Here is a 19478-nt window from a genome sequence, read left to right on the forward strand (position 1 = left end):
AGTCGTTCCCTATATTTAAATAAATGTTTCCGCCATAGAAATTTATTTGAAATAATTTGTGCACGCCATTCAAGACTTACATAAATTACAAAAGAGGAAATGGGCGTGTCGGGCGGGCCTCGAAGATCAACTAAATTAAAAACACGCCGACGCGTGGCAAAATGTTAGAAAAGAAATACCAACCCAGATCAGATCAGACCGGATTGGATATACCCACGCAGCTGCAATTATTGTTAATTGCTAAAGGGGAAAATCTAAACAAATATAAATTAAATGGCAGCAAATCGATCAATTTAAAGCATTTGTGAGTAAGCAATTTCATTGAACAGCATGCATTTTACCGATTAGTATTTATTAAATTAAGAAGGAACTTTGAAGATGGTAACAAGTGAATAGCAAGAAATTATATTTGCCCTGTACAAGTTTCAAAGTTAAACATTAGCTAATTTTTGAGTATATGAAAATTTATTTATATTATTTAATTATTTCACTAGCAAGATACACAGAAAAACACATTTCAATAACACTGCTCCAGGAGCGACGAATGTTGACAGTTGGGATGCATCTAAATAGTTTTCGCTAGAACGACGTTTTGTACCCTCGATTACAGCACTAATTGCAGGCTAGAATATATTGCTTGAGGAAGGCTCAATAACAGGGAGTTTTGGTGGTTTTGAATACGGCACAGGAAATGCATAGCTCCGTGGGGTGGGAGAAAGAGTATGTGGATCTCTTCAGGGTCTATTTCTGGCTGGGCGTGTAGTACATGGAGTGCAGGAAGAGGCGGGTCACTTCTCCGATCACTGAGCGATCGGGTATGCTCTGGGCCATGCCATAGAGAGCCATCTTTCCGACCACGGGCTGTCCGGGATCCTTCATGATCTCCGCCGTGCAGCTGCGCACATCGGCAATGAACTTATCCGCCACTCCGGGCTGAGTGTGCATATCCGTCACGCAGATGTGGATGCTGAAAGGGGGAGTATCGCATTAGAATGGACTCGCTAATTTAAAAGTTGAGTCACCTACCCGGAGGGGAACTGCAGGGCATTCAGGTTCCAGCCCAGTTTGCACAGCGAGTCGGAGAGCCGGAAAATGTCGAACACATTGGAGCCCAGAGCAATCACTGAAGTTGCTGGCTTGCCAAACACAAAGAGACCATCGATGTCGCGAACCCTGGAAAGGATATTAATGGTTAAAAAGCATTTAAATAAGTGTGATTACCAACCTACCCCCCTTCAATATAACGAGCCGTATCCACAATGCGCTTGGTGGCCTCCAGATAACCGTCGTAGCCGAAGCTCATCATGGTGGCCCAGCAGGCGGCAATGATGCCTCCAGCACGGGATCCATTAACGGTGGGCGATCCGTACACACCACCAGGCCAGTCGGTGGTGACGGTGAACTGATGGTCCTTGAACTTCTTGTCAGAGTAAAGGATCACCGACGATCCCTTCGGTGCGAATCCGTATTTGTGGGTGTCGGCGGAGATACTAGTCACTCCCTTGACCGCGAAGTCGAAGGGCCGCAGTTTGTAGCCGGCGTTGCGGATCAGGGCCACCACAAAGCTGCCCAGGCAGGCGTCCACGTGCACGGGAATGTCGTACTTCACGCCCAGAGCGGCGATGGCTTCGATGTCGTCGATGGTTCCGTAGGGGAAGTTTGGTGCAGAGCCAACCAACTAAAAGAGATTTGTAGCATTAGAAGATGGTAGAAATTACAAAGGGAAACTCTTACCAGAATAGTGTTACTGTTGATGGCACGCTTGAATTTCTTGATGTCCACTTCGTAGGTCTCCGGATCGACGTCCACAGAGCGCACATGGATGTTGAAGTACTGACCACCCTTGTCGAAGGCGGCGTGCACCGTCTTGGGCACCACGATGTTCGGCCTGGTGATGCCCTTGTGCTCCCTTGCGTAGTCCCTGTACGCCTTCATGGCCATCACAATGGACTCTGTGCCGCCGGTGGTCATGGTGCCACAACTGGCGGAGTTTCCGTGGAAGAGGTTGCACGCCATGCGCACCACCTCCGCCTCCATTTTGCAGACGCCCGGGAAGAGATCGGCGTGCAGGGGGTTCGTGTAGGATGCTTTGCCGTACACCTCAGTGACGAGCTCGACTAGCTCGGGCTTGTAGCCGTAGACTGCGCCGGATACACGACCATCCCGCCAGTCGTAGTGACCGGCCATGAGGTGCTCGTCCACCAGTCGGAGGATCTCCTCCTTGCTGAGGCCCTTCTCAGGCAGAACTTCCGAGTAGGTCAGATGGGCATTGCTCTTCTTGATCTCCGCCTCGAAATCGTTCTTGGCCTTGGTCAACTCAGCCTCCACTTGGCGACGCACGGCGGGGATCTTTTTGGCGTACTTGAAGAACTGACGCTTTCCGCGGATGTAAAGACCTAAGAACAGAAAAGAAATAGGATAAGTAAGTAACCTTTAGATACAATAAAAAAAATCAACATTAAGAGCTTATCTTGAGGTGAACAGACCCAAAACAAAGAACATTTATAGGCAGAAATTTCCGCGTGATAAAAGATATAAGAAACCCATTCTTGGCTATCAGCAATGGCATGTTTTCCGTTGACGAAACTCTGGTCAGTTTTTATGAAACCCCTTCGGAAGTATGTTTTAACCCGAAACATTCTAAATGTAACATGTTAGTCATGGTTTCGGGAACTATCGCTAATTTTAAAAGCTTCGTTTCCAAGTAGGTAATTTAAAGGGGTTTCCGTTATATATCTCAATCTTATCGATTTCCTAAGTTAAGAACTGTTGAACTTTGCATATTTCATTGATTTTAAGTTGCTACACGCTTTAACAAACAATTCGACTCTAATCTATCGTAATCTATGGTTAGATTAAAGTCAGAAGTTCGCGGAGAGCACCCCCCGAGTGCATGGAATTTGATTAAGCTTATATAAGACTGGACACTAAGAACATAGTAAAGTTTCTAAAAAGCAAAGCATTCTATATATTCTATAACAAAGGATGTTATAATACAGAATAACATGTTTTTATTAAATGAAATCTAATTTGCCTGCAATACAAGTTACTTAGAAATAGGTACACATGTACCTTCTACATATTTAATTCTAGGTGTATTCGAAGGAACGCACCCACAAGATAAGATAGTTTGATGGATTTAACTTTTCGAAGTGCCTTACCCTGCACGAAAGAATCGACTGACTGGGGTGATTATTTAGTCATGTATATATGAAAATTATCCAAAATGGTTTTTAGGCTCACAGGAACATATTCAACGAGATCTTGCTTCTTAACTCCCCCAACTCACTTTCATCCTGGCAGATAACTGTCCAGAGCCATACTCCTCCTAGAACCGTGGTAGCCGTAATGGTGGCCACCTGCCAGGGCTCCTTGGCGCCAAAGGCGCGATTGATGCCCTCGGCGACGGGTTTCAGGCAATCGCTGCCGGAGAATGGACGCATCTTGCGGGAGCTGGAATATTTGTGGATAAGGCCTTAGTCGAGTTGAAATATTGGGGGACTCGCACTCGTGCGGTTCGAATCGTTAACTGATTTGTGGGCCAGCGAATGTGAGGCGACAAATACAAATGGCTTTGGCGGCTGATAAAGTTCTGCTTGTGTAGTAGTCACATAGACTTTAATAAGTACATAACTCGGCGGGAGCTTCTTGTTGTTGTGTCTGCCCGCTCAGCTGATGCGAAAAACAAAGGCAGCGGTTATTGACGCACCTGAGCGAGTTACTCACCTGTACAGCGGTACAGCTATAAAACAGTGAAGCTTTGAATAACGCGAATTAACTAAAACTTTCTTAATCGTACAAACTCATTGCGGCTTAGTGTGGCCGTTCGCCAACTGTTGGTCTCTGCCATTGACTTACAGCTGTTTCGATAGCCGGCCAGCTGTCCGCGGACGGACCTCAACAACACTGGCTGCAAAACCAAAACAAAAATGTTGCGTGTTGTGCAAAAAATATCAAAGTATGCAACAGGTTGGACGCCACTGATACTCAGAAACGCCAGCAATGCATCTACCGATTTGGTCCTTGTCAAGGAGAAGCAGGGAGTGCGGGAGATAACTCTAAATCACCCAAAAACCCTGAATTCCCTTTCGCTTGAGATGATGACTGCCCTTCAGGATGCTCTTATCAAAGATAAAGACAACGTGGACCTAAGATGTGTGGTCCTAACGGCCCAAGGAAAAATCTGGTCAGCAGGTCATAACCTCAAGGAGCTTCACAATGACCCAAAGATACAGGCATGTGTATTCCAGAAGCTTACTGATGTAATTAACGATATCCAAAAACTACCGGTGCCTGTGATAGGAAAAGTTAATGGTTATGCGGCCGCTGCGGGTTGTCAACTCGTGGTTTCATGTGATATGGTAGTCTGCTCCAAGAACAGCAAGTTTTCCACTCCAGGGTAAGAATGGAATCCTGTTAAGCAACCTACTAACAACATAAATATACCCTCTTTTTTAGAGCTGGAGTAGGTGTCTTCTGCTCGACTCCCGGTGTGGCCGTTGCCCGAATTGTGTCGCGTCCAAAGTCCGCCTATATGCTAATGACTGGTCTTCCAATCACGGGCGAAGAAGCCTATATATCAGGAATGGTCACCAAAGCAGTTTCAGCAGAGGAACTGGATAAGGAAATCCAGGAAATTATCACCGCTATTAAGGCCAAAAGTCGGGCGGTTATCTCCCTTGGCAAGGAGTTCTTCTACAAGCAACTAGCCATGTCCCAAGCAGAAGCCTTTTCTGCTGCTCAGGATAAGATGTGCGAGAACTTCCAGCTAGGCGATACCAAAGAGGGTATTGCTAGCTTCTTTGAAAAACGCCCACCTATTTGGAAGCACAATTAATCGGAGCTAACGATATGGAACTACATACGAAAAAAAAGCCGAACGTGCATTTATACTTTTAAGCCTCATGTCCAGTGCGACACAAAAGTTTGTTAATAAATCTTTTTAAAAAGTTGGTAGTACTTTACTAAATCAAGAATGTAATCTTTTAAAGTTTTTAGGACTCCCAAAATAAAACGAGTTGAAGTGCTTTCAAAAAGTGCTCATTCCATTTTAGGTGATTAGTTTATTTAAAGTGTGATGTGGAAATATTTAAAAAATACAATTACAAATTTGAATAAATAATATGTATAAATTGATGTGTGTGATCGGGTGCATTTGAAATTTTGGCAGTTATAGTCAGTTCTTATCAGAGAATTTCCGTATCTTCATGTTATGTATAATTTATAAGGTTTCCGGGGCTATTGATTTGAGTCTTTTTTGATGTTTACTTAATGGTGTACTTAATGAGACGAAGAAAATTCCTGGGGCCGCGATCACGGGTTTAGAAATCAAAAACTAAAAATTCGTTTGTAATTGTTGGTCAGCTGTCGCTGTATTTGTTTAAATATTTGTTGAGCTCTTCGCAGTGAATTAAATATAATAGAATACATCTAAAAGATGAACCACTCGTAGATTTTGTGTGTGTAGCTACAGAAAACATCTGCATAGATGCGCTAAATGTAAGTTCTAAACGTAGGCCAAAATATTATAAACTGTGCAATAAGTATTATCTTTCATCTTTTCAGTAGAAGCTAACGAAGGGCGATCCGCTGGTGGACCCCGATAAAAATATGTATATAGCGCCATGCAAAGAGAATTATAACCAAGAAAGTATAACAAATCTGATTTGTCCAAAGTGATACGTGCTAAACTCCTACGCGTCTATGACCCCGTGCGAAAATCCGCTGCTCCTCGGATCCTCCGCAAAAAGGAACAAAATGTGAACAGATGTGGGTGTTGTGTCTGCATGTCTGCAGTGCTGTGGTGCTTGAGTGGTGTGCAATGGTTTCCCTCCTCCCAAGTTCAATGCGAGCCACTTAGACCTCGGTGACGGGGCGCTTCTCGATCCAGGCCTTGATCGGTTCCAAAGCGTTGACGGCATCCACGACGCCGCGGAGAGCTGGGTAGGGTTCCAGCAGATCGCGCTTCACCATGTAGTTCATGTAGTCGGTGATGCCTGCGAAGTAGACATCGGCCCAGGTCAGCTGAAATAGAAAAAATTTAATTTATTTTTATGACATATTGAAAGGAAGTTGGAAATACAACACCCATCTACTTTTACTTGACCAATGGTCTAATTTCACCCACCTTGCCCAGAGCCAGGTGACCATCGTTGTCCTTGACGGTCTGCTCGAGCTTCTCCAGGTAGAATGGAATGACCTCCGCATTCAGGGTGACCAACTTCTTCTCCTTGATCTCATCCTCCGGTTCGTACGAGACGACTGCAATTTCTATACATTAAAAATTCCAGAGTTAATCAAGGACACTGAACATGAAACTGAGGCACACATTGTTCGCTACTTAGACGGAAGTCATTGATGGTGTCAACCACAATGTCGATCTGCAGGTCCTCCCACGGAGTGGAGCCGCACAGGCCGACGGTCTTGGCCAGGAAGCGGGCCATCGAGATGCTCTGGTGCACACGCTTGCCATCGACCTCCAGCACGGGCATCTGTCCCATGGGCATGGCTATTCGAAGAGAACGGGTAAATGGGTTAGGGTTATTACATTTTTATCACACTGTATGCACTTAATAACTAGTTATCCTTATTGTAGGTGTGGCTTACTCACTTGGCTTCAGGGCTGGCCACTCATCGCGGGTGACGCGCACATCCTCGTACTCCTGGTTGCCGTAGGCGAACAGGTAGCGCAGCGGCTCGGCCAGCGCCTTCACGTTGAAGTAGAAGAGCGTGTAGCTGTGCTTGATGGGCTCGGCGGGCTCTGCCGGAGGAGCGGGCTCACCGCCCTCGACGGCACCCTCGGCCCCCTCGGCGGGTGGTGGCGCCTCGCCCTCGGCTGGTGGTGCGCCCTCAGCTGGTGGTGCTTGTGCTTCATCGGCCATCTCTGCGCTTTCTCAATGCAATTCCCTGCAGGAATAATAATAATAAAAATGGAGCAACAGTTAGTCATGGAAAAGGTATGTTATCAAAGTCAATAGTGTTCTTATCACTCTTTAAATAATACATTTTATTTATCGATGTTGTAATATTGATAAACAATACTTTGGTAAGATTAGTAAAGTTATTCTAGGTGTACAAATTAATATTCGTATTAGTCGTTTATTGATTTCATATATAGTTTTTTTGGTTCGACCTTAAGCAATCCAGTAAAATAATTAGTTTCACAAATTTCATTTTATGACGAAATAGCCCGGTTCGCTTTCTAGCTTTTTCCCAATTTTTGTTTATGTTTGTTGGAAGATTGAAATAGGTTGATCAGCCGATAGCCCGTTTTTTGTGATAAGGGAACGTGACAAATGTTTGTGCCTGATATGGGCCAGAATGTGCGTGACAGATAAGGATAATAAAGGTACGTATACGTTATACGACTTGGCGATAAAGAAGGCCTAGATCGCACGTAAAAGAGTAAACAAAATAATTTTAAACCTGCTGGGGGTTCGCTGTTATAATCTGGTAGTTATTATTTAAGTGGGCTTAGTTCGCTCTAATTTGGTAGCCATGTTGGCTCTGCACAGTTATTTATTTGCTTGCCTTATTGGGTGTTTGCTCAAGAATAATGCAATAAATCAAGCGCAGTCAAGGCAAACACTGACATGATAATTACCATAAAACTGCAATATGTATACATAGTATATATCTTGAAATGCATACTTGTATGCAAGAGTATTTCCCTATAGACCCGAGCGGAAATGCATTGATTGTCCCACAGACAACACACCCACGCACATCAAAGAAAGAGACACCACTCCTCCACTGCCCACTTTTCTCCCCCTTTTCCGTTTTTTCTGCCGAGTCGCGCAAAAGTCAGGCTCAATATCTTTTGGGGCGTTGGCGCTGCTGGAAGAATCGGAGAGGTGAAAGGGGGAAGAGGGAAGGGGGAAGAGGTACCGGGCTTTTACGCCCCTGTTTCCATTGTCGTCGGCACTTTTTGCCTGGATGGATAAATATTTAAACGTGGGATAGGATCCATGTGGAACGTAAACCAGTTTTCGTATCGGTGTGTCTTTGCCTTTGCTCGGCACTTCTTGCTGATTTGGCAGGGAGCCCAGTCAGTCACTAAGTTCCCCGCTCGAGTATTGCCCAATTGGCCGCCTCTTCCGCTGCAATTTTCGCTTTCGGAGAGACGGGTCTCAAATTGCAACAATCGATTCGACTTTTCGGCGTTATCTTTTCGTCCCGACTGTAGCGCTCTCCCTTTCCCTGGCACTTGTTGCCATGACAGCTTCAATTGAATTTAATTTAGTCTGTCTCTGTGTTTCGGTGTCATGATTTAATTCAATTTCGATTTGCTGATCTATTTTGGCTCTTTGATCTGGCACTTTGGCACTAAAATCGAGGGAAACGGTTTCACTTTAATTGTGGGAAAAGGTTAGGGCGGCCCACAGACGCCTAGATTATCCAATCCATGGGAAAGGGCAGGGGTCACAGTGGGTCAAGGACCCAGGGAAAGCGCAAAGTACGTCAATGGGCACTAAGTGGAATCGCGTTCGCCAGCCGGCCATCTGGGCAGCTTTCCGAGATGGGTTATCACTAGAATTCGAATGAATGGCACCTTAGGTCCCATTATCAGTTCAGAAATGTTACTGATTGCTTGCGTCCCGACTTTTTTCAATTTCAATATTTTCTTTTCGGAAAGGTTATGATTGGGGTTATATAAGGCTGCGTTCTAAATATGCACTGCACTCAAGATGTTTCCGATTCGAGTACCTCACGCTTCGAAATACGTTCACGCACTCCACGATCGATGGAGGTGCGGTGGTCGTTTCTATATCTTGTTCCGATCTGATCGGCTCTGAAGAGGCAGAAGAAGAGGGCTTCTAGTCGGTCGGTTCACGTCGTTGTCCTTCACATATTTGCTTGCGAGCGGGGCGAGAGATCCGCGCGAACTGCGATTCAGCGAAACGAGTTCAAAACTTTTCGATTTCGAATCGATTGACCCAAAAATCAAAATCAATCGAAGCCAAAAAATCAACGTGTGGTGTGTAATTTTAGAACCGAATCAAGACGAACGCCGTTCGGCTTCGAAGTTCGCAAAAGCGTTTTCAAACTTTTGGCAAGGGTAAAACGTTTGTGTTGTTGTGCCGCCAAATGCGTAAATTACATCATAGAGCTATACGAAATTGGAAGGTTCCAGGAATGCAGGGTCTTACCTCAAGAAAAAAGAATCAAAATCAGCTGTGACACTGGGCTCTCAGTTCCTCGATTTGCCAATTAAGCTTTGGTTCCGCACTCTCTCGTTCCGTTGCTCTCGCCACCCACTGGGTCTCTCTCCACTTTCACTCACTGAACCGAACGATCGCCACAACACAACAATTGTAGGGAATCTGACTTTCTTCGGCGGCCAGCAGCTGCTTTTATACGCTCCCCCACTGGCGCTCTCTCTCAAAATCTTACTCTCTTCCAGTTGGGAGCTCAAGCTTGTGGGTGTTTGCTTGTGTGTGTAAGCCGGCCGGTTAACTGGCAGGGAGAGAGAGAGCCAAACTAAGGCTCTCTCACTAGTTTTAGTGGGCGTTGAAAAGGAAACGCGGGCAATGAATAAGTTAACTATTTAACCAGGTCTTTGGTTCAGTCTTCTCTGCTTCTTTTCATCCTCTTTTAAAATGCAATGTCAAGCAAGCTCAGCTTCCTAATTTGGCAATCACATTTTGTAAGCAAGGCTACGAAATTGCCTCTCTGTTCTTATTTTTAGTAGTCTCTCCCATTCTCCAATATGCAAATATTTTGCCTCTTCTTGGAAAGCTTGGAACGGACTCTCAGTTCAATTATAAACCAATTATAGTAGCAAAAAATAGAGATAGCAAATATTTGTTCGCGCTTTTAGTGGTTGAAGCTTGTGCACTGCCAGCTCTTAAGATAGTTTAAACAATAAATACTTAGTAAAGCAGTTTATAAAAATTTGACAAATATTTTCCAACATAAATAACGATTCCGCTTATTGTTTATTTTTTATCGTTAATTTAGAGCACTTAGTATATCAGCTTCCTGCTCTAAAGATAGTTTAAGTATACAAAAATTAAATGCGAAGGAATTAATCTTTTAATCGCTTCCCATCATGTATTTACTTATTGGAAAACATCTTAACGGATTATCCTCCTCCCACATTCGTAGGAATTTCCGTTGCACTAAGGCAAAATAATTCTTCCATTACCATAAACAGATAGTGCAACATCGACAATTAAAGCTGCCAGGAAATTTGAAACGCCTCCATCCGATGGCGGTTCCCTGGACTTTGCTTCAGTTCGATCTCAAATCGCGGTGCCTGGCGACGAAATTCGAGTGGATCTATAGTGTTTACATATGTGGGAAGCATCAGGTTCACTTGGAAGGGTTGTCAGCTAACTCAAAAAATATATATTATATTCCGATTCTTAACGGTATAAAAGCCCCTCCCTCCAAAATCTTACCTTGTCTAAAAAAATAGTCGGCCTCTGACTATTATATTAACTGTTCACATGTTACGGATATATCGTATAATATTAAAACAAATATTTAAAATAAAAACTCAGTAGAAATGTAAGCATGGTTTATTTTAAATCTGTTTGTTTATTAACTTTTAGTCAAATATTGAAATGATAATTTTGACTTAACGGATATTTATTAAAAATTCAACTATCTGGCAGCACCTTGGCACATGGTTGTGGAATTCGGTAATAAAATAGTGGGTGAAAAACCCTACTTGGTTATAAGTTCGAATAGATAGCCGCCGAAATGCGGCGAATTCAATACTGGGAAGGCAAATTGAAGAGGTTTGAAAATTACCCGCGTAATCACTAGAACAGTTCACAGATTAAAGGATCTACCAATAGCTGAAGGACTGATTTTGGTTTAAGACTAACAGTACATATCTAACAAATAAAAATGTTAAGAAATCTGGATAAGTATTCAGCTATTCAAATATTTGATGAAACACTGAAAACCGATGGGACTCCCACACTTTCTTGGTTGTTACACAACTTTGGGTTCTACCCAAAAATATACAATTATACGCAATCGATTTCACCTGCTTGCAGAGCCATGGGACTCCCACAACTGGGAGTGAAGCATTCCATGCGATTGGGCCGCTTTTGTGTTGGCGGGGCGGAGTACGTTCGAAAATGTGCAAAGATAAGCGAAACGGTGCAAAAGTAACAAAACAGAAAAAGCCCCCAGAAAACTGAGCCCAGAATTCTGCGAGAATCGAGCCAAATCCACAATAAGTGGCCGATTTGTGGCCTTTAATGCGACAGCGTGTATTCAGCTCTCAGTTTTTTTTCTTTTTGGCTGTTTCGATTGCGAGAAGACCTCGTTTGATAAGATATAGCAATCACCGCCGATAACGCAGTCATTTCAAACTCGCTGACGAGTGCATAATCGAGTGGAGCAGGTGAGAAATATATGACAAGACAGGGCGAACTCACCGAGTAAAAATTTCCTGGGATTCAACAGTCTGAAGTTTATTTGGCACACTGCTAGTTAGTCAGGGAAATTTTTGGTTCGTTTTCGATTTTGAAGTTGGTGTGCCAGACTGCTTGGTTGTGCGGGAATTTTCTCCGCATTCTTTTTTGCTGTTTTTTCTTTGATGAAGAGCAGGGTTTTCTGCACAGTCAAAAAAAGAACATCAAAGCTCAACAGTCATATTTTTTTTTGTAAGTTTAAACTAAATAAAATGTTAAAGATGTTATATACTGAATAAAAAAACAAAGGAAATGTTTTTATAATTTTAGAAGTCGTAACAAATTATAAAAACTTGAATAACTCTTTCCTAAGAACGAACAAAGATACTTTTAATCGTTATATAAGAAAGGTTACGAACAATAAATTTCCTCTCCGTGTGGCCTAGACTAATTAAGAATTTATGCCGCCTGCGATTGCACTCCAGAAACAAAAAGCGAGGAAAGGAATGGAAGTCGGCGGAGCTGGCGGAATTATGACAATAATTTGCTGTGGAAAATGCGACACAGAACGGAACCGCTAAGCCGAGAGAGCAATCTAAATAATAAAAAAGCGAGCGCATAAAAAATTATAACTAACTTGCCAGGCGGCAAACAGTTAAAACCAGACGGCGGGAGCGGAAAAGATATAGATATGGAAGAGAGAGGAGAGAGGAGAGCTCGGCCGATCGGAGAGGCGATAATTCCCGCACTTGCTGCACTGCGAATTCCGCCGTCAGTGCGAATTGAAAAGCACAGCTGAGCGAACGTACCGCCAGTTGCCGAACTCACTTCTCCATAACGGCGATCGCTGCCAAGAACGGTTTGAGCCCGTATAAAATCAGCATTGCGTATACGCAGCGTGTGTCGTGACCTTAAACCGAGCAAACCGATGAAAAGGCAACACTGTAAGTGCCAAAATTGGCAGGTGAACTCGAATGCCAGATAGTGAGGAAATAAAAAATAATAATAAATGAAGCTAATGAGCGAAACGTCTGCACGCGCTTACAAAACTGTCTCATTAACACGTGCCCACAAATTATGAACTGTGCGAAACCTGAAAATCAAACTCTAATTTAAATCAAGCAAACAAACGCAAAAAAGTGACATTTCTCTCGATTCGGTTTGGCTGTAAAGCTGTTTTGGATTAACTCGTACTGAGTCGTGTCAGTAACGAGCGGTTTTCCCACTTTTTAGCCATTATTCTGTTTGCCTTTATCTTTGTAATCGGCTGACTAAACAGTTTAGAAACTCTGTTTTGTTAGCTGACATTGCTAATGGCTGGAAAACGTATCATCAACTCAAGGTTCCCTGTATCTATTTGTTTACCTATCCTCCAGCGATTCGATTTGATAAACTTTGTTTAGATAGCATAACCAGAACTCCCCCATTCCTGATCACTAAAGTTTATAAATGTGCGCCGGAAATACCTACAAGTGGCTTTAAAACCCATTCAAATTATTTGAAAGTGCGATAAGATAAGAGTATGAATCAGAAAATAATTGACAATGATCGACAGACAATTCAACTGAAAATTCAGAGCTGCCACGCTTCAATGATCGCATTTATATGTGAGTAAGGAGTTGAATCTTTTCAGGCTTACCAGAAAAACAGTATACCCTTTGTTAAATGGGAGGTGAAAGGTACACAAAGCCAAACACAATAGAAGTTGTGCATGTGACGACGCTAAATGCCCAATTAGGCGGCTATAACCAGTTTGCAATCTATTAATAACAGTTGAAAAATCCCCCCAATAAGTTCTAAGGCAGATTAATCCATTATCGTTATCTGTGTAGTCAAAATATTGAACAAGGGTCACGTAACGAAAAGTCACTATGGAATGAATCACATCTGATAAAAAGGGTTCTTTTAAAAGTTTAGGGGAAAACCCTTTCAGTAAAGCTGCACTGGCCGATTGCAGCAATAAAACAGTTTTACATGCACTGTACAACATGGAACGATCTGATTAGATAAAGACCAAAGAGAGTTGGGAGTATATTTGCAAAAGCCAAAACCAATAAGGGGTTTGACCTTATCTAACTGGGTCATAAAGGCCTCCATTTACGGAAAAACTTGGTTCCTATGAAAGGTCGTAATTTATTCCGATAAATAAATAGTGCAATCAAAATGGTTTTAGTAATCCTGCAATATTTTGTATACCCACTTGGTTTTTGATTATTATGGAAAAGTGCGCATTGAATTGCTTTTGATATGGACACATGCAAATGCGAATCTGTTCCGGAATCAAAATGTTGCACTAGTGCGACTTTTTCTACGACTCTTTCTACTTTCTTTTGTTCAAGGGAAGTTCGTACTTCCTCCTCTATCAAGTCGCTCACTCTTCATTTGCTTTTTGTCGTGCCTCATTTGCGGTTTCGAGTGCTTTGTACTTGTTTTTTGTTCAAATAAAAAGCAGAAACAACAACCAAACGTCACACATAATTAACTACACACAGAGTGCCTCTCTTTCCCACCAAAGCCAATCCGCTCTTGCTCTCCCCCTCTGTCACGAACCTCCGACAACTTGACGTCATTTGCCATAAAAATAAATCGTTGTATCTCATAGTTAAATTCTATGCAAATATTTGAGCATCTGCATAAGGCGGGTGACTAAAATTAGTATTTAAACAAAATGTTTGGTTAGTGTTATCTGTCGTTTCAGTTGGGTTATATAGAACATAACTGCCAATCATCGTTATCATTCAGATTTAAATCTATCCTTGCTCTAATTCAAAGATGAAATGGTATGTCTCTATAAAGAAGCAATTAACCAATTTATTATTTAACAAAGATATTATTATATCTGCAGAGTTCAAGCGCTTGGTTATTTTTAGTTCTTACTGATGAACTGTTCAATGTTTGATTGCTTCCCACATCATTTTGAAGGTTACGATCCGGATTTCCTAGTAGTCATTAATGACTTAAGTCCCTTGTCGAAATTTGCATTCGCTTTCCGTTGTCGTTTTGCCCCCTACATGTCTAATTAGTTGAATACTTTAATACTTTATTTATAATGCTCTGGCGATAAATCGCTTTAATTACAAATTTCTGTTTTGCAGCGCAATAAAGCGACGAAAAAAGAGTGGAAGCGAGGCGAAAAGCGCAACATTCGACGCCAACACAAGCGGAGAGATTCGAATACGTGTTCCAACGCAAAAAAGCTAAAGCCAAAAAAATTAAAAGCAAGATAAACAATATATACACTTGGCGGTGACAAAAAGCCAAAAGCAAATAGCTGGTCGTAAACATTTAATTCAACTGGAGCTCCAAAGCGGGGAGAACCGAGAAATTCGCTCAGAGAAGTTCCCCGTATGATTATGTCGAAGTGAAAAAGCGAGTGAGGAAATTCGGAGCAGAGAGTCCCCCAACTAGATAAGACTTATCGGGCGGGAGAACTGGAACTTCCAATGGCCGACGAAGATCTCAGCCCGCTGCCCTTCCGCCGGGAGCGCAATCTGAGCAACCGAAACTTCAACAAGCGGAACTCGCGCCGCCGGATCAGCCAGCAGGCGGCGGAGCAGGAGCGCCACCACTCCAGCGCCACGCTCGCCAGTAGCAGTCCGGAGTCCGGCGACGCCGCACGGAGGAGCAGTCCCGCCAGCACCAGCAGTTCCAGTTCGTTCCAGCTCACGCTGTCCGTGAATTCCGACTCGGAGAGCGCCCTCCACCGCCGCTCCCTGCTCAAGATGCACGAGGCTCACAGCGGAGAGGGTGAGGGAGAGGGAGTGGAGGCCACCCCGGGGTCACCCCTCTCTCCACAGGTGCCCGATCCCGCCCTGCTGGACGTCCGGCAGAAGGTGCACCGCTTCGAGACGCTCAAGTCGAACATCTTGTTCCTGAAGCAGGAGCGGCACAGTCTGAAGCTGCTGGAGAACCGTCGTCATCCCTCCTTCGACGACTTCTCCGGCGACAATGCCACGCCCCCGGCCACGCCCCCTCGCCGCATACGCCTCCCGGGGCTGGGGAGCAGTCGCAGCAGCTCGATTCCCAGTATCCAAGGCGGCGGGAGCATCCACGAGGTGCGATCCGAGGACGAGGTGGATCAGATATCCGACTTTGAAACGGACCTGCACGCCGTGATCTCTGACACCACCTCGGAGGTCATTCCAGCTACAGCCAAGGAGGTCGAGGAGGAGTCGAAGAGCCAGCACGTGCAGCGATCCATTAGCGCTGATCAGTCCAAGGGAGAGGCCACCTTGCCGCTAAAAATGCGCAGCGATTTCCCCAGGTGAATGTTTGCATGGTGATAAAACTTATCGGGGAGGGAAGATACTATATCATATATATGAACTTTTCATTGCGGAAAACCAACAGGTGCAGCAGTGTTCTCTTTAATTCATATTTATGGAAATATAGTTGAGGGTGAGGATGAGTTATAACTCCAAGAGTTCCAGTAAAGGTGTGATATTGCTTTAACATTTCAATAATTAATGTGAAAATATTTAAAAGAGTGTTCCTGAAATGAAGTGTTACTCCATTTGAAAAAGAATTATGTTATAATGTTTATTTGTTAATAGTTTCAGTTCTTACTTAAATAGTTTTTGTTAGTGCATTTTGACAGACTTTACTTAGGGTTGCTTTCACTACTGTGTGTAAATACGAGTATTTGTTGAACTGATAAACTAGCAAGTGGCATTGAAAGCAAATAGAAGAAGTAAATTGGATGAATATAGGGCAAATTCGAGCCCATCGAAAGCCGGCCTTCCTTCAACCCTGGTTAACTGGATTTCGCGGTCACTGAGCTTCCTTTTCGGTGTCAAAATCAAATTATGCGAGCTTACCCATAAAAAACGCAACTATTCACGGCACTCGCACTGTGGAAACCTAATTGGCAGAGTGTTAATTGCGTTTTGGAGCACTTTTGGCCGACCGGTTTGCCAAATAAAAAGAGGCGTTTACCCAAACGGAGGATAGCGAGCTACAAAGCGGAGCAGGCAGCGCCGTCAATTCTGGTTTTGAGAACTATGCCAAAAAGTGAAAAATGAATCTCTGGGAAGCCCGACAATGGATGATCCCAAGAAGGACGGGGAGAAGGCCCGTTCCAAGGCGAGGTCGACACCAGAGCTCGAAGCCCAAATCTCCGAGGAGGTTCTGCAGGAGCGCGAGCAGCGCTCCATAACCTACTCGAGGCCAGCTGGGGTCTCCAAGGCCACGGACACCAAGGACGATCCCCTGCCCCCGCGGAAAAAGAAGCGGAAAACTCCGCCAGCGGTGCCGCGGAAGCGAGGATTGGGTGAAAACGAATCCCAGACGGATGCCACCGAGAGTGCGGACAGTATTTTCCAGTCGCAGCGCTCGCTGCTCAGATCCGCCAGCAGTGAGTTCCCCACCGGCACGCACTCTCCCCGCCAAGAAGACCAGAAGGCCAAGAGCAAGTCCCTGGATCGGAATAGCGCACTGCTGGACAGGAGCAGGAGGAAGAAACAGGACCGGCACATCGACTACGGCACGACCGAGGTGCTCAAGGAGGGGGGAGCCGGACTCCCAGATGCCGACGAGCTCCTCCTTCCACTGGCGCTTGTCGCAGAACTCGCTCCACGTCCACTCCATGGACGGCTGCATCGCCGGGGTTAGTAGCTCCATCTCGAGTCGCGTCGCTCCAAATGCCAACCTTGCAAAGTCCTCTTCCAGCTGACGGGCTTCCTGGTGACCGCCGTGGCCATGTTCCTGCTGATCCTCATCTCCTGGTTCATCATCTCGCAGATGGACTTCATCCTGATCTCGGTCACCACTGTGGCCAGATCCCTCTCGGAGGCCATGCGCATCTTCGAGTCGAAGAGGAGGAAGGCGGCCGTGGAGCCGCCGAAGCAATCGCAGGAGTTCATGGGATGAGGCCTCCCAAAGGGGGAGTCGCTGACTCATTCTCTGGGCAAACATGTATGCTCTGACACTATCTAGGCCTGCTTCTAGCCGCCTTAGCCGCCTTAAGGTTGCCACTGGTCTTATCACGGGACTCGGGCCACTGACTCATCCGATGGCTCCCGCCGCGGGGGTTTATCTAAACAGTTATCACTGCTGCGCTTGTTTTTGTTATTGTCGGGGTGCTATTTCCATCCAGCCGAAGATAGCGAGGGTTCTGATTTTGCTTAATGACCTTTAATCTTGTTTCTCCCCAGAAACTATCGCTCCACGCCGAGACGAAAGACTGAAATCATTGGCACCACCAACGAGCTTCTCGTGGGCAAGTTTCACTCGGTCTACCAGCCGAAAGATGAGTGAGTATATACTTAACTAATAACATTAATATAATAATTAACATTAATATATAATTTCTGTTTTTCAGTGAGGAGGAAGTGGAGATCGAGTTGCGCGACAAGAGCGACAAGTGCGTGCATCCCATTCTGGAGGAGCTGATCAAGACCGAGGAGGCCTACGTGAACAACCTCTTCACGGGCATCGAGAACTACGGCAACATCTTCCAGCGGAAGGATCTGCCTTTGGGTCTTCGGGGCAAGAAGTACGATCTCTTTGGCAACATCGAGCAGATCGCCGAGTTCCATCGGGACGAGTTCCTGCCCATGTTGCAGCGCAACCGACGCGATCTGAAGCGGTTGTTCGATGAGTTCCTGCAGTTCCTAGATGTGAGTTACTAATAAGATAGCTACTTAATATTCAGTACTGATTTGCAATTTCATTCTACAGCAAAACTGCTTCTATGGATACGTTATCTTCACCATGAACAAGCAAAAGTCCCTTAAGCTCTGCGATCTCTACAAAAATTACTTCACTGTGAGTTTTGCTAAAAACTTATTCAATACTAGGTAAATAATATTATTTAATTAATTATCCAGAGTATTCGATTGGAACGCGATGATAAGTTGGGCATTAATAGTTTTCTGGTGCAACCCATTCAGCGCATGGCTCGTTATCCTTTGCTGCTGACGCAGTTCATCAATGTGAGTTGGATCTATTTAAAAATCACACAAAGGAATCTAATAATATTTAAAACCCCCCTAGACCTTCTTCAAGAACCGAGACATAGTGATGAAACCGCTGATTGAGTCATGTTGTCGGTTGGAAAAGCGCTTGAGATCCCTGCTAACCACCACCAACGAATCGGAGATCATCAACGACATAGTGGACTGTCATGAGGTGGGGAATAATTTCAGAGATTACCTCATCCGACTTTCTAACTTCCGCTATTCTATTCGCTTGTAGTTCAATGTCTACTACCAGGGCAAATTCCGCAAGGTGAACGAGTTCCAGGTGGTCGACCACAAGCTGAAGCGCAGCTACCGGGGCAAGGTGTTCATCTTCGACAAGTGCATCATCTACACGGAGATCAAGGGCAAGAGCCTGCTCTTCCACGGCCGCTATCCCTGCGAGCACATCGGCATCTCGGCCAAGACGAAGTCCTTCACGCTCTACTACGAGCGCAGGAAGCAGCAGGAGTGCGAGTTCACCGCCGATCCCGTCCAGATCGCCGCCTGGTTGGATTTAATCCGGGACATGATCAACAACTACGCCAACGAGGAGCGCCAGAAGCTGCAGGAGCGATACTCCCGGGAGAACGACCACCTGCACCGCAAGGCGCCCAGTTTCTCTTTATATCGCGACTCGAATCGCTTCAGTTCGGACAGCGGAATCGGAAACATCTGGATAATGCCCAAGCCAGACGAGGAGACGATGAGCAACAGAACCACCTGGTACGCCGCCTCGTAGATCGCAAGGAGACAACCTGTGTGGGTTATGGAAAATGGATGGTGAATGGATAGTGATTCGTTGGGAACCTGAACCCATTCTATCTTGAGCTGACAGGGCGGCCAATTACCGAGGGCCACTAAGCCGAGCCAAGTCAATATTCCAAATGGGATGAGAAATCGAAGGAAAGTGTTTCGATTCGAAAGCTAAATAACCAAATATTGAATTATAAGTTTAGTCGCTTAAATAAGTTGTATATATTCCCGTACTATTGTTGTCACAAATTGCTATTCGTCGAACGTTCTCTTGTGCCTAGCTTCATAAGCTTTTTTTGTTTTGTGTAAATATCGGACTGTAGTTGTTTTAAAAACAACTACGGGGAAACGTTTTTAATAAAAGGAAAAAAATATTTGTTAGTTTCAGTCTCAT

At 44.6% G+C, this 19478-nt stretch overlaps 4 protein-coding genes across 8 annotated transcripts; 2 read left to right on the top strand and 2 right to left on the bottom strand.

Moving 5' to 3' along the window:
• Positions 1-446: 446 nt before the first annotated feature.
• On the bottom strand, positions 447-3842 carry LOC108093804 (sphingosine-1-phosphate lyase). 3 transcript variants are annotated; one of them, XM_017194112.1, is made up of 6 exons: positions 3727-3842; positions 3290-3453; positions 1735-2396; positions 1230-1678; positions 1027-1173; positions 447-967 (listed from the first exon to the last, which is right to left on the bottom strand). In XM_017194112.1, the coding sequence occupies exons 2-6, from the start codon at positions 3441-3443 to the stop codon at positions 742-744; spliced, it is 1638 nt and encodes a 545-aa protein (XP_017049601.1). In that variant the 5' UTR covers positions 3444-3453; positions 3727-3842; the 3' UTR covers positions 447-741. The 3 variants fall into 3 exon arrangements, with proteins under 3 accessions (XP_017049601.1, XP_017049604.1, XP_017049603.1); XM_017194115.2 differs by having other exon boundaries at positions 3710-3822; XM_017194114.2 differs by lacking the exon at positions 3727-3842 and having other exon boundaries at positions 3290-3554.
• An 82-nt stretch (positions 3843-3924) lies between these two features.
• LOC108093805 (enoyl-CoA hydratase domain-containing protein 3, mitochondrial) lies at positions 3925-4973 on the top strand. Its single transcript, XM_017194116.2, has 2 exons — positions 3925-4399; positions 4459-4973. The coding sequence occupies exons 1-2, from the start codon at positions 3930-3932 to the stop codon at positions 4835-4837; spliced, it is 849 nt and encodes a 282-aa protein (XP_017049605.1). The 5' UTR covers positions 3925-3929; the 3' UTR covers positions 4838-4973.
• A 51-nt stretch (positions 4974-5024) lies between these two features.
• LOC108093806 (glutathione S-transferase S1) lies at positions 5025-6906 on the bottom strand. Its single transcript, XM_043208319.1, has 4 exons — positions 6611-6906; positions 6341-6508; positions 6128-6270; positions 5025-6024 (listed from the first exon to the last, which is right to left on the bottom strand). The coding sequence occupies exons 1-4, from the start codon at positions 6879-6881 to the stop codon at positions 5857-5859; spliced, it is 750 nt and encodes a 249-aa protein (XP_043064254.1). The 5' UTR covers positions 6882-6906; the 3' UTR covers positions 5025-5856.
• A 5256-nt stretch (positions 6907-12162) lies between these two features.
• LOC108093803 (triple functional domain protein) lies at positions 12163-19458 on the top strand. 3 transcript variants are annotated; one of them, XM_017194109.1, is made up of 8 exons: positions 12163-12316; positions 14468-15636; positions 17525-17623; positions 17692-17989; positions 18051-18137; positions 18200-18304; positions 18366-18500; positions 18567-19458. In XM_017194109.1, exons 2-8 carry the CDS (start codon positions 14816-14818, stop codon positions 19068-19070), a joined length of 2049 nt encoding a protein of 682 aa, XP_017049598.1. In that variant the 5' UTR covers positions 12163-12316; positions 14468-14815; the 3' UTR covers positions 19071-19458. The 3 variants fall into 3 exon arrangements, with proteins under 3 accessions (XP_017049598.1, XP_017049599.1, XP_017049600.1); XM_017194110.2 differs by lacking the exon at positions 12163-12316 and adding an exon at positions 12768-12979; XM_017194111.2 differs by lacking the exons at positions 12163-12316; positions 14468-15636; positions 17525-17623 and adding an exon at positions 16325-16621.
• The last annotated feature ends 20 nt before the right edge of the window (positions 19459-19478 follow it).

The sequence above is a fragment of the Drosophila ficusphila genome, unplaced genomic scaffold, assembly GCF_018152265.1.
Source record: "Drosophila ficusphila isolate 14025-0441.05 unplaced genomic scaffold, ASM1815226v1 contig_414, whole genome shotgun sequence".
Lineage (NCBI taxonomy): Eukaryota > Metazoa > Arthropoda > Insecta > Diptera > Drosophilidae > Drosophila > Drosophila ficusphila.

Bases quoted from the DNA above. Each gene is read 5' to 3' on its own strand.
- LOC108093805 (XM_017194116.2), top strand. From the start codon at position 3,930: ATGTTGCGTGTTGTGCAAAAAATATCAAAGTATGCAACAGGTTGGACG. The intron at 4,400-4,458 runs GTAAGAATGGAA...CCTCTTTTTTAG, and splicing joins AGCAAGTTTTCCACTCCAGG to AGCTGGAGTAGGTGTCTTCT.
- LOC108093804 (XM_017194112.1), bottom strand. From the start codon at position 3,443: ATGCGTCCATTCTCCGGCAGCGATTGCCTGAAACCCGTCGCCGAGGGC. The intron at 1,174-1,229 runs GTAGGTTGGTAA...TATCCTTTCCAG, and splicing joins GCTCGTTATATTGAAGGGGG to GGTTCGCGACATCGATGGTC. The intron at 968-1,026 runs GTAGGTGACTCA...TCCCCCTTTCAG, and splicing joins GCCCTGCAGTTCCCCTCCGG to CATCCACATCTGCGTGACGG.
- LOC108093806 (XM_043208319.1), bottom strand. From the start codon at position 6,881: ATGGCCGATGAAGCACAAGCACCACCAGCTGAGGGCGCACCACCAGCC. The intron at 6,271-6,340 runs GTAGCGAACAAT...TTTAATGTATAG, and splicing joins CATCAATGACTTCCGTCTAA to AAATTGCAGTCGTCTCGTAC. The intron at 6,025-6,127 runs GTGGGTGAAATT...TTTCTATTTCAG, and splicing joins GTCACCTGGCTCTGGGCAAG to CTGACCTGGGCCGATGTCTA.
- LOC108093803 (XM_017194109.1), top strand. From the start codon at position 14,816: ATGGCCGACGAAGATCTCAGCCCGCTGCCCTTCCGCCGGGAGCGCAAT. The intron at 17,624-17,691 runs GTGAGTATATAC...TCTGTTTTTCAG, and splicing joins GTCTACCAGCCGAAAGATGA to TGAGGAGGAAGTGGAGATCG. The intron at 18,305-18,365 runs GTGAGTTGGATC...AAACCCCCCTAG, and splicing joins TGCTGACGCAGTTCATCAAT to ACCTTCTTCAAGAACCGAGA.